We start from the raw sequence: 12,963 nt of genomic DNA, 5'->3' as shown, positions 1-12,963 counted from the left end.
ATTAAATTTCTAGAATTCTAGGAATTAAAAAAACAAACGAATAAAAATACCTTCTTAGAAATTAGTTATAAAAATTCCTCGCTGTTTATAAAAAAAAACATATCAAAGACGTCGCTATGATAAAAATATATGATCAAACAAACATTGAAAGAATCGCCGTTCTCACCATATCTTAAACTTTCATTATAAATGAACTGAACTAACTTCACGGTCCATGTCGTGGACGATTTTGTAACAGTGGTAACCCTGATATGATTGCGGCTATGTCAGGCTCTGGATAAATAAACGTAAGATTACACTTTATTTCACATGAAAAGTCTTCAAAAGAAGACCCCGTTTTGCTTATTTTACATAACTGTAAGAGTCAGTCACGGAACCATTCCGCGAATTTGACGTATGTTGTCTATGAAGACTGCATACATTAAAGAATGTGAGATTTCCAGAGTCATTTGGACATCTACTCACATAATACGATCTATGAATTGATCACAATTGCTTTTAATAGTTATGGTAACCTTGAAGTTGCGAGTAGATTTATAACTGCGGGAATATATCCCTTACGCTTCATTAAGATAAATTCATATACTACAAAAAAAGGGTTAATTCCAAGAATACCCACTACACCCAGGATCGCTTGAAATAGAAGACAAAAATCTCTGGTAATTGAAGTCATCCCACATTCTAGACTTTTTAAAAGAAGTTTGATTGATGGATGAAGCTGTAAATACTGTAGGACACAATAGTTCCTTTGGGTCGCAGTGTATACAAGACCCCAAATTCATATATACATGTATAAGTCTTATAAATTCACCTTTTGATGCTCACAATCCTGCCGATGTAACCGCAATGTGTCGAAGCTTCCGGTATAGTTTCCTCATCACAGGTTGTTGAATTGTCTATTATTCCTCCAAAAATATCAAAACGCAATATCAGGACTTACGAGCACACCCATAAAAGATGAATTGGATAGAGGGAAAAAAAGAAGAAGAGCTAAAGCAGAAGATGTCTGAAATATAGCAATAAGAAACTTACAGACAAAGAGATTAAGAGAGTATGAAAATAATTCAACAATATGAAAGATTTTAGTGGTCAAAATACGAGAGAAGATGGAGGAGAAGAAGAAAATGAAGACTGATTTTGTATTACCTGTAGATCATCACATCTGGTGAAGACAGGAAAATGGTCTCAAGTGGATTGTACTCAGAAACAGTCAAAATCATTGGGTTTTAAATTTGATTCCTGTCCTTAATAATGTTATTTCGCGATTACCTCACTTGGTATCCGTATTCACCCGATGAAGCATTTTTGTTAAATTTTAGACAATGCATGAATTTGTAGTGAAAATTTCTGAAGGCATGCGCAAATATTTTCCGCGGGATATATCGTAAGTGCTTGACATCTTCAGGGTGAGTTATAAAGCTTGTCACACAACCCTCGTATAGAATAATTTGTTATATATCAAATACTACAATTATAAACGAAATTCGGTTTCTTAATTTCTTCTCAAATTTCAGAAAAGCTGTTTGTCTTTTCATTATGTAGGAATTAAATTCATATACTGAATAAGGATATTTTGTCTCACACTGTATGATAATGTTTTTGTTCCTGCCAAACCTAAGCAAAAGAAAGTTTTCTTATTTTTAATGAATTTTGAATTTTTTTTAAGTAGTTCAGAATAACTGATGGTCTCTTTTTGCAATTCAATTTCGATGTTTTTTTTTTGAATAAAATGTAACCGCGAAGAATTATTTTCCTAATACATATTAGCACATTGAGAAATTTGTCATTTTATTTTTCACAGCGTTAATTAAATCAGAAATGAATCGTCACTTTTCCAAAATTAGTACCAAATTATCATAAGACAACGCATTCTCATGGATAAATCACGTATTCTCTGAGTTGTCTTCGGTTTTTTTGTACCAAAGAGCAAAAAGAAGATATTAATGTCCACAGAAAAACTCACAGAAATGTACAAACTTTATGAGTTTTTTACTTGAATCAAAATTAAATATGAGACATATTTCGACGTTCTAACTAAACATTGTATAAATAAAATCATATTGACTCGGAAGACTAAAAGTATCCTTTATAATTAACCAACTTCTGCTTCGCCGGATGTCATGTTAGGTAACTGCCAAAGCTAACAAACCGCCTTGAAAAAATAATCCTCAGAAACAATTAAAAAAAGTCGACACCGCAGAATTCTGAACGTGTCAAGCCACGGGGGAAAACTCAAACGGAAACTCATTTCGTGCTTCTACAATTTCAGTCTATTACTCTATACGGGATGTCTCCTGAGAACAGATATTTTTTTACCGAATTTATTTTTTATTGAAACAATGGAGTACGTGTCGTGAATTATAAAAACCACACTAGTTATCACACGTGATGTATACCAAAAGGAAATTAAGAACTCCACCATAGATATTCAAATATAGTGTAACTTTAAATACATTTTTGAAAGAAGGCATGATAATTATATTAATAGGAAGAAGACATTCTAAGAAACCTCAATTTTAAGAGTGAAAATTAGTACACTCCAAATATGTAATTGATAAAAGAATTTAATAAACACTTATTTCAATATCTTTCATTGAAGTTGCAGCGCAGTTTTGCGAAAGAGTTTTACTGCAAAATGTTTAGCACCAGTCACATATGAAGTAAACAAGAATAATTGAGGTACACATTTTATTTAGTTACAGATTATTCGGAATAATTGAAACATATAATTTAAATGCAATATTGATAAGCTCTATTGATTCATTACCGTTAATGAGATATGGAAGTGTCAGTTTTGGAATCAATTCTTTTCTTTGTACAACGCGTTAACTCTCCTGATATTAAGTGAGATGAGGAACTACCTAAAGGGAGGTAGGTATTATCTAGGTACTATCAATATAAAACTTTCAATCGTGAACTCCACCATGAACAAACAAAAATACTGCCATAAAAAATACAAAACTAAATAGGTATACATACTAAATCAAAAACAAAACATAACATAAAAAACAAAATTCCATTAATTTAATTTTATTGAATTGTTTACCAGGGAAATCTGTAGTTTTGGTGCAGCCTTCGTGTAACCACAGATTGCATTTGGTGCATTTGATCCAGTCTTCTTTTTTTTTGTTCCGTTTCAGTTTTCACCATATCCTACAAAAATTTTGGGCTTATCCTCACCTCGAATTATCATGGTAATTTGCAGATTCTTCTCCTTTGCAATTTCGATATTTCTCTTTTGTTTTCTAATTGAATTATTTTCAAAATATGTAGAAATAGCAGAAAGCTGCTCACTACGTTTTCTTGTAGATTAAACTGCACCTGACACCAGCGCAGGAGAATTTGTTCCAGCATTTTTCCAGGTACACAGCAAAAACTTAGTTAAAATTTATGTACAAAAGTGCGGTTATGGTTCTTTTTCTATTAGATAAGCAGAGTCAGGAATGACTGAGGGATCAAATGGAACTACATCTTTTGCTTTCTCCCATGCATTAGCTAGTAAATGTCTGAATAGTAACCTCTTGGTTCGTCGTTGAGGATTGGCCTTCAAAAATAGATTACACACTTCATTATAAAATGAATTGATAATCTTCAAGAACAATCTATCTGATGGCTGCAAGAAGTTAATGGTATGACTCGGTGTACAGAATAAAATAATTCGATTTTCAGGCCCATAAGAATTCCAGCTTTTCCACGTTAATGGAATAAGATGAATATCCATCCAAAAGTGACAGGACTTTCCCGGCGGGTTTTCTGGGCTTGAATTGTTCTTTAAGCCATTTGAAGAAGATTCCTTCATTGACATATTGCAGACTTTTTACATGTAGATCCAGAAGACATTTCAGTTTCATATGCAAGTTTTTCAATATTCCCTTCTAGAATGTATGTCACCGGAATGAAAAATCCTTCTGCGTTATCCCTTGTCTTTGTAACGTTTTTGATATGACATTTCAAGTTCATTCCGAACTCCTAATGTAGAAGGAAGTCCCAAGCTTTTAATCAGAAATAGCCTCAAATGTCTGTTCTAGTGTCCAGTTATAGTTACAAATAGTTTTTCGATAATATTATCAATAAATAACTTCCTAATCAAACTGAATTTAACTGTAGAACAACCTAAATGATACAAGTTCAGATAATATGCATTGAAATAAAATTAAGAGGCATGATAGCCTGGAGAGAATGAATATTTGACGTATGAAAAGTTTTATGGCGTGATAAGTCATAGTTTGAGATTTCTGAGTGTTTGTGTAAAGGTCAAAGAGAGAACAGATGTTAGATCCATGCCTAATCCTGACTGTAAAACATGAAGGAAGCTTGGTGATAGCTTTGGTATGATTTGGAGAAACGGCAATTGAAGACCTGGTGAAAACTGAAGGAATTTTCAAGAAAAGCGCTATATCCGGACCAGCGGGAAGAATGACTACGATCTCAAGAGTATTTGGAAAAATTGGCAGAGAAAAATTTAATGAAAGTATTGATTTGGCCCCCATGTCGGCCAACCTCCACTGAATTGAGTTGTTGGTGGACAAATTGTACAGGAAAATCAAGTAGCAGTGTCCTACTTCCACTTTGCATCTTTGAGATAATATCCTGAAAAACGAATGCAACCGAAAAGATTACAATCAACTAATGGAGCAGATCCGAATTATTCCGAAAATATTTCACTTGATATTTTCCTTATGAACAAGTCACGTTGATTTATGAACACACTGTAAGACGAAATAGAATTGTTTCCTAAGAAAATTGATGCGTCTCTTTGAAACTTCCTCTGTCTGAAATTCAGTCGCTCAAAAAGACTCAACCCCGTCACCCAGTGAACTCAGTCTTAAACTTCGTATTTTATATCTTGATGCGTTCTTTGGAACACTTCCGGCAACCGGAAAGAGTGTGTATCTATGTAGATTGCTTTCCGGTTACTATTGGTAACGACACGTCTTCGTCCTTAAGGACTTGCTTGGCTGCATCCCGATGGAAAAGCTCAACCCGAATGAAAGAATCTAAAATTCGTCACCACATGACCCCGTGTTCTACTACCAGGACTAGGCCAGTGGTAATACTCTTTATAAGAGGATAAAAGAAAATGCTGTCGGTTAACAAATACCAATATAGATAAATTATTCACAAAAATTTCAAATTCGATATGAGTGCATAAGTGCATATATATATATATATATATATATATATATATATATATATATATATATATATATATATATATACTGTTATGGTATGTTAATGTGTAATGTTATAAGGTCAGATGATAATAGTCTTAAGACCGGGTCTGTTCCTTATAATGAATAAAATATTCAAAATATACAATTTCTTAACTAGCTATTACAATTATTTTATTTTACAAACATTCATTCATTCATTCATACTCGTAATTACATTCATAAAACTAAATTATATGGAAATGTGAACTCAAATATTATATACTAAAAGAAATACTTAAACTTAATAGAACAGTACCTTAAGTGTTTGTTATGTTGTATTTTTAATTTTTTTTTTAAATGAAAATTGTTACGGCCTTGCAGAATAAACAGATACTCCGCTGTAGTTCCACTCCTGTTCTTTTCCTTTTCACAACTTCTTTATCTTGGAAATTGTCCCTTTGTGAGTATTCTCACTTATTTCACTTTATTTAATTGTTTTCACTAATTTCTTATTACTACACTCATACAATTATTAATTATCAATCCTTTGAATATTTTATGCCTTTTTTATCAAGATTTTAATTTTTTAAATTTCAATTAAAATTATTTTACTCTTTTCTTTTTTTGCTAAAAAAAATTTCTCTCTTTCCGTTGTTGATTCTCCTCTTCATTCTTTTTTTTTCATTTTTTTTTTAACCAATGATATTTATTTTAAAAGTTAGTCACTAAATTGTCATTTCTAAATTTTTAAATTATTGTGACTTTATTCAAATAATATTATTCTATAATTTCTTTGTTGTATTTTTTCATACCTATGTTATTAATTTTATCATTGCAGTTGTCAAAATTTTTATATTTTATCATTTATAACCTTAAAATTTATGTTGGTATGTCACACAAATTTTTGAAGTTGGTGCTCCTGTTTTTATCTGTCAATTTATGGATTAAATTCTTTGATTATACAGGATTTGTCAAAATTAAATAATAATTTAGAATATAGTGTTGGCCAAAACTTAATATAAAGAATGTTACTTATTTTATTGTGATAAACTGCTCTAAATAACCGAATAACAGAACTGAACTTATTGCTTTATTTATATCTTATTATTGTTTAATAATTTATTTTGGATATATTTATACCATAACAATACATATATATATATATATATATATATATATATATATATATATATATATATATATATATATATATATATTCAAATATTTTAACTTTGATACAAGTGTCCGGGACAGATGGCCCAACGTGTAAGATGACCCATTCCAATATTTCCGCAAATTTTAACTTTACGTTTAGCGTTACTTTAGCCACCTTCTAATATTCATGTCGTGCATACCGTGCTCCATTTTTGAATAAATTTAGTGAGTTTTTGGGTAAGTTATTACAAAAATTTTATAATTGTTAACTCCAACATAGTTTTTTTCGGACTTATTTATGGCAAATCTTAAGTTTGGGATTGTTTGAGGTTATGTTAAGATAACGAAAGTTTCTTTATATCCTAGCACATGCGAGATATAAAGTGGGCCATCACTCCCATGCATTTGGGACAGATGGCCCAATGGACATTCGGGTTAGTTGGCTCACGGGCCATCTATCCCGAAGTATGTAGGTACTTATTACAGTGCTTATAATTTATTGCAGATTTTAGAATCATGCCAACAAAATATATTAGAAAAGGGACAGTGCAAAGGGGAAAATGGACTAAAGCCGACCTACTCCGGGCTGCAGAAGCAGTTAAAAACGGTGTGATGGGCTTGAGAGAAGCATGCCACACTTTCAACAACATTCCTCCTCCAACACTTAGAAGGCGACTTAAAAATAATGACTTTATCAAAAGAACTCTTGGACCGTCTTGTATCCTTGGCATCCAGAATGAATTAAAAATTAGGTTTCATATACAAAAGCTACAAAAACACGGATTTGCGCTAACTCGTGAAAATGTCAGAGCAATGGCGTTTCACCTGGCAGATCAGCTTAAAATTAAACACCCTTTTAATAGAGACAGTAAACTTGCTGGTTATGACTGGTTACATATGTTTTTACAACGACATCCAGACTTGAGTGTTAGAAAAGCTGAGGGTGTATCACTAGCTCGATGCAACGGGATGAATAAAGAAAAGGTCTCAGCGTACTTTAATCTGTTAGAAACAACATTAATGGAGGCCGGTTTAGTAAACAAGCCTGGTCATATATTTAATATGGATGTGACGGGTCTCCAACTTAATAATAAGCCAGGTTATGTTATTGCTCAGAAAGGCTCAAAAAACGTTGCCGCAATAACATCATCAGAAAAGGGAGAAACAATTACAGTAATCTCATGTTGTAATGCAGAAGGTTTTTACATACCACCAGCTTGTATTTTTAAGGGCAAAAATAAAAAAACCGAGTTTGAGGAGGGTATGACTCCGGGTTCTGTGGTTTACATGAACGTAAAATCCGCTTATATTAATACGGATTTGATGTTTACCTGGTTAAAAGAACATTTTGTTCCACGTAAACCAGACGGAAAAATTCTACTTTTACTGGATGGTCATGCCAGTCATTGTAATTCGGTAGAAATGCTGGAATATGCCGATGAACATAATGTTATTCTGTTTTGTCTACCTGGTCATACTACTCAGTTCCTTCAGCCCTTGGACATGTGTTTCTTTAAAAGCCTGAAAGCCTTTTGGAATAAAGCTTGCAATAAATTTGTAAAAGCAAATCCTGGTAGGAAAATTTCTCGTATGCAATTTGGTCAATTGTTGTCGGAGGCGTGGTCAAAAGCAGCAACTATTGATAACGCTGTGTCGGCTTTTAAATCTACAGGAATCTGCCCATTTAATCCTGGTGCTATACCAGAGTATGCCTACTTGGATTCTGAGAAGATGAAAAATTAGATCCCAATACTTCTCCAGGTTAGTGTAAATTTAGAGACCTCTCTTTAAACTAATTTCTTACCTTTTAGTTTACGCTACTGAATCTAATAATACCACTCAAACAAAAGACGATAAAATGCCCTCTACTTCAGCCTTAGAGTCAGAACCTGAACCGGAGCTGATAAATACCGATAAAAACACTCCCGAAACACTTCTTAACAAATTCTTTCCGGTGCCCAGCTCCTCATCAGCTAGCATTCAGAAAGTACGAAAGAAGGCAGAGCAAGTGGCAGCCGTTTTAATATCCCCAAGTCACATTGAAAAAAAAAGATCTGCTTTTAAACAGAAGAAAGAAGAAGATCAGAGAAAAACATCAAAGAGGAAGGCTCTGCATGAAAAAAAGAATAAAATAAAAAATCAAAAAATTGAAGATGAATCAACAGACGATGATACTGATGCATTAGATGGGTTAGTGACTCAGTCTGATGATAGTCCGGACGAAGATGATGCAACAGAATGCCTTGGATGTGGTGAAAAATATAATGTGACCACGAAAGTCGATGATTGGATTCAATGTCTACACTGCCAGAGATGGTTTCACGAAAATTGTTCGAAATATTTGAACCTATGTGACCTTTGTGGTAAAAACTTATCAAAGAAAAGGAAATAGAAATACACATTTCTGTTGGGTCAACTCACCCTATATCCTTGGGCCAACTAGCCCATAGTATGTGGGAGAGTTGGCCCAGACAGTATTAAAGAGAAAATTTTTTTTTCATTACCTGTTTGCCTTTTCTTTAAAACTAGTTTATAATCTAATGTTTTATTTGTTCTTATATGTAATACATATTTTGCGTTTAAATATTCGTTTTGATTTTGATTTTATCTCATTTTAAAAAAATCGGAGCCAACTCTCCCGGACCCTATATATTACGAAATCATTTTTTCATCTCCCCTACATGAAAGGTAACTTAGATTTCATACACCTCAATAATTTCGAATTGAATGAAAATATCCAGTGGAGAGTTCCAAAAAGTTCTGGACGAACAGGCGCATGGTATAAGAGAGCTGGCCTCACGGTTTATGCAATGGATGAGTTCGTAGCAATTTTGTAACTGGAAGTTTTTGTAGCTAGCATACAACAGTATAATTTGTAAACATAAGATGAAATTAGATGGGCCAAGGCATGGTGTTGATTTACCTTGCTAATACTTTTACTTAATAATCTTTTGTGTGACTTGTAGTGTTTACTAGAGTCAAGTAGCAACATCTTTGATGTGTCTGGGAGCTATGTGAATTACCTCTTCTGGTTTTACTGGTTTTAAAGAGCTTGATATAAGTACATAATCGGGAGAAAGCAATCGATTTGATCGACGTCAGAATTTAGAGATATTTCTTAAGATAGCGGATTCCAAAGGACTAACCTTGTCCAAGGGAAAGGCGATTACATCTGCTAGAAAAGTGATCGACTTTCTTTAAAAAGATAGAATGGATAAAATTCACGAACTGTATTTAAAATTGGTTCGTAGCGTCTCAAGCGACTTTTTCACGTTTTCTAAACACATACTTTAAAGAGACAGATACCAAATTTTTTCGTAATGATTAAAGAGGTTGAAACATTATAATGAAAAAAAAATTCGTTTACTTTGTTAGGTTGGATACCAAGACAACTTTCGTTTAATGGAGAATAAAATATTTGTTCGAACTATTATATTTCAAATATATTCCAGATTTGGGAGCCCCCATGAAAAAGTGGGGTGAGAAATTTTGAGGTTCTTATGTGCCCCAAATTCCAAATTGAAAATTACCTCATTTTCCGATTTTCCTGGAAAATACGTCAAAATTGCGGTTTTTCTTCATTAGACTGAATACATTTGTCAGGAACCAAATTTCAATACGATATAACGGTCAAATATGACATTTTAACGTATATATAAGCACGATATGTCGAGGTGGGGGAAAACCGCCAGTTGCCTACATTCGAGGATTTTTCATGTTTTTTATACGTTTCAGAATATTTTCTTCTCTGTACAAGAGACTAGAGATCTCCAACATTGAGCATATTCGTTATTGAGCCTTTTACTACATTTTGTTTAGCATTTAGGGAGCCAAAATTTTTGTTTTTTCTCATAGCAGAGAATAAAATTTGAATTTTTTCTAGTAGAAAACAACTTCTTTTGAATTTTGATCTATTTTTTCTTATACTTTCTTTGAACGTTAAAATGTCATATTTGACCTGTACTACTCGAATATCGTATTGAAAATTCGATTCTGAAAAATGTATTATTGAAAAAAAACCGCAATTTTCACGTATTTTTCACAAAAATCGGAAAATGACATAATTTTCAATTTGAAATTTGGGGCACTTTTCGAGGTCGGATCCTGAAAGTAATGACATATTCATGTTCAGAAGGGTCAAATTATGTAAAATCGATCCGAAGAACATCAAAATTGCTCACTCCAATTTTTTACGGGGGGGGGGGGTGGAGCCTCAAAAATCGACCCCCTGCCCTTCCTATGGCGGAATTCGAGGGGCTCCCGATTTTTAAAATTTTCTTTTGGCATTATTGCCCAGAATACCAATTTTCATGCTTCTATCATTAATTAATAACTCTTTTTTGTAGTTTGTCACTGCACTATTAAAAATTTTTTTGCGCAAGGGTTTTGTCAGTAAGTTATTAAAAAGTTTAACGAAACTGATGAAGTAAAAGATTTATCCAAATCGTGACGCAAAAACTTACAACTGAAGACAAATATTCAAATGCTAGAAATAGATCCATATCTGTCAAGTACAAAAATTACAAATTTTAGAAAACATACAGTGAAGGCGGTTACAGCAGATGCTCAAAATGTCCATTTACTTCAATAACAAAGACAATGCCTTGCGATTTTTGACCTTTTTACTGCGACGCCCTTCTATAGTTGGGTCAGTGAAAATTGGCTATGCCCCATTTTAATAGGTCTAGACTAATTTTCTGGGCTTCTGGACCATCCCTGAAGTCGGTTCGCAACATTTTCAGCATTTGACTGCTGCAACTGATTAAAATAGTCCCATAAACTCATTCTAATAGAATTCAGAAATTATCTATCAAGTAATACTAGCAGTGAAAAGGTTAAAAAGCCTTCCAATCCATCTTCTGGGAAACACACACGCACAGTGAAGTGGAGCGCGTGTCTTTATCGTCTGAAAATTTCTAGTAATCAAGTTTTTTTCGAAAGTAATTAAAAATACTTACTTGGATCTGGAAATATTCCAGTCAACTCAGGTATAATACTATTTTCCAATAAATCTAAATGCGTCGGACCATTTAAGTTATCCTCAATGGAAAAAGGACCAATTATTCTGTCGCCTATCATTCCAGTCCATAATTTAGTTTTTCGAGATATCGGGTGAGGGATTCACACATATAACAAGGATTGTTACGTGACCATTATCTGCGATTATGCCGATTTATCTTTCCATTAATACAAAAAGTGGCCTCATCTCAAAACATAACATTTGGATCGTTTCGATTGTAACATTTTTCATTAGGTTTGCAAACTCTTCACGTCTATTAAAATCGTCATCTGATAACTCTTGAACCAACGTTACTTTGTATGGATGGAATTTATTATGACGTGGATACAAACATCTAAAGATTTGTTTTCAGTTGATGCAGATGATTCGGATAAATCTCTCACTGAACCAGTTTCGTTAAACTTTTTTATTAATTTACTGACAGTAGATGTCGTTATCGGATTTCGGTTAGGATATAAATTATTAAACGTTTCTTGTTGACTTTCACGCCTATCACCATATCCGATCCATTGTGATTTGTAAGATGTAGAGATTTCCAAAAGCGAAAAACATACAGTGTAATAATAAAGTTCATTATTTTTCCGAAAAAGGAAAAATCTGACAACATTGTGACTACCACCTTTATACCGGCTGTATTACAAGACTAGATAAAAATTTATAGAAATCATTTTCGAGATAATTGAGGCGTTCCATACATAAAACTCATTCTGTATAGTAACATTATTTACTACTATTTGTGTTGAAAACAAAATTCATGGTGCTATTCTTGTTTTTCAAACAATAAGGAAATAGTTTCCGTGTCATTTCGAATAAAACATTGGAAAGTGTATTTTTGACACAATTTCCTTTTTGCTGACGGTAGAATCTGATCAGGATCTGTTCTGTTTCACTTCTCATGCTACACCGTTTTGGTTCAGCAAACGTGCTGCATAAAATGACAATGAAGCTATGAACGTGAATTGATACTTTTTAAGAATACGTGTCTGCCACGCATATCGGAAAATGATTTTACATTTATATCGAAAAAAAAAAGAGGAAATAACAATGGAAGTCTATTTATTTTATGGTTTGTTATGTGAAAAATAACAACTATTAGATACTCATGCTGTTAAAAATGGAAATAATTGTATCAGGAATTCTTAAATAATCATATTTATTATAAAAAAGTTTGTTCTTATTCAATAGGTTTCTATTGGTTGAATAGCCTCTATCTTTTTTGAGCTGGTCGCACTCTTTTAGTTCTTTTTCTTCTTGGAACCGAAATATTTTCATAATCTAGTCACCATTAACAATTAAAATTTTTCAGAATTATTACTTCCATAAATGGTTTCTATGTTTCTTGCGAATTATACGGTATCCACTAGACTTACAAATACATCAAATTAAATTTGTAGAAGCATTTTTTGTCAAAATTAGATGCAAAATATCTACTTTTATAATCATTGAAGAAAAGCCATTTCTTAACAAAAAATAGTTGGCAAAAATATATTTTTTTGACTTAGCACAGTCAGTTTTAATTACTGGATCTCCGGAGAGATTTTGATGTGGTTCTAATGATCTGAAAAATAAATTTATTGATAAAAAAAATTGAAAAAGAACATTTTTCTTCATTTCGTATTTATTGTGGAAGATCTT

The 12,963-nt window shown here is 32.7% G+C and overlaps 1 protein-coding gene across 1 annotated transcript; it reads left to right on the top strand.

Moving 5' to 3' along the window:
* The first annotated feature begins 6,824 nt into the window (after window positions 1-6,824).
* On the top strand, window positions 6,825-8,051 carry LOC130448245 (uncharacterized). The gene has a single exon (XM_056785527.1). The coding sequence runs from the start codon at window positions 6,825-6,827 to the stop codon at window positions 8,049-8,051; it is 1,227 nt and encodes a 408-aa protein (XP_056641505.1).
* The last annotated feature ends 4,912 nt before the right edge of the window (window positions 8,052-12,963 follow it).

This window comes from Diorhabda sublineata, chromosome 8, assembly GCF_026230105.1.
Source record: "Diorhabda sublineata isolate icDioSubl1.1 chromosome 8, icDioSubl1.1, whole genome shotgun sequence".
In the NCBI taxonomy this organism is placed as follows: domain Eukaryota; kingdom Metazoa; phylum Arthropoda; class Insecta; order Coleoptera; family Chrysomelidae; genus Diorhabda; species Diorhabda sublineata.
This window is presented reverse-complemented; position numbering and strand designations above follow the sequence as displayed.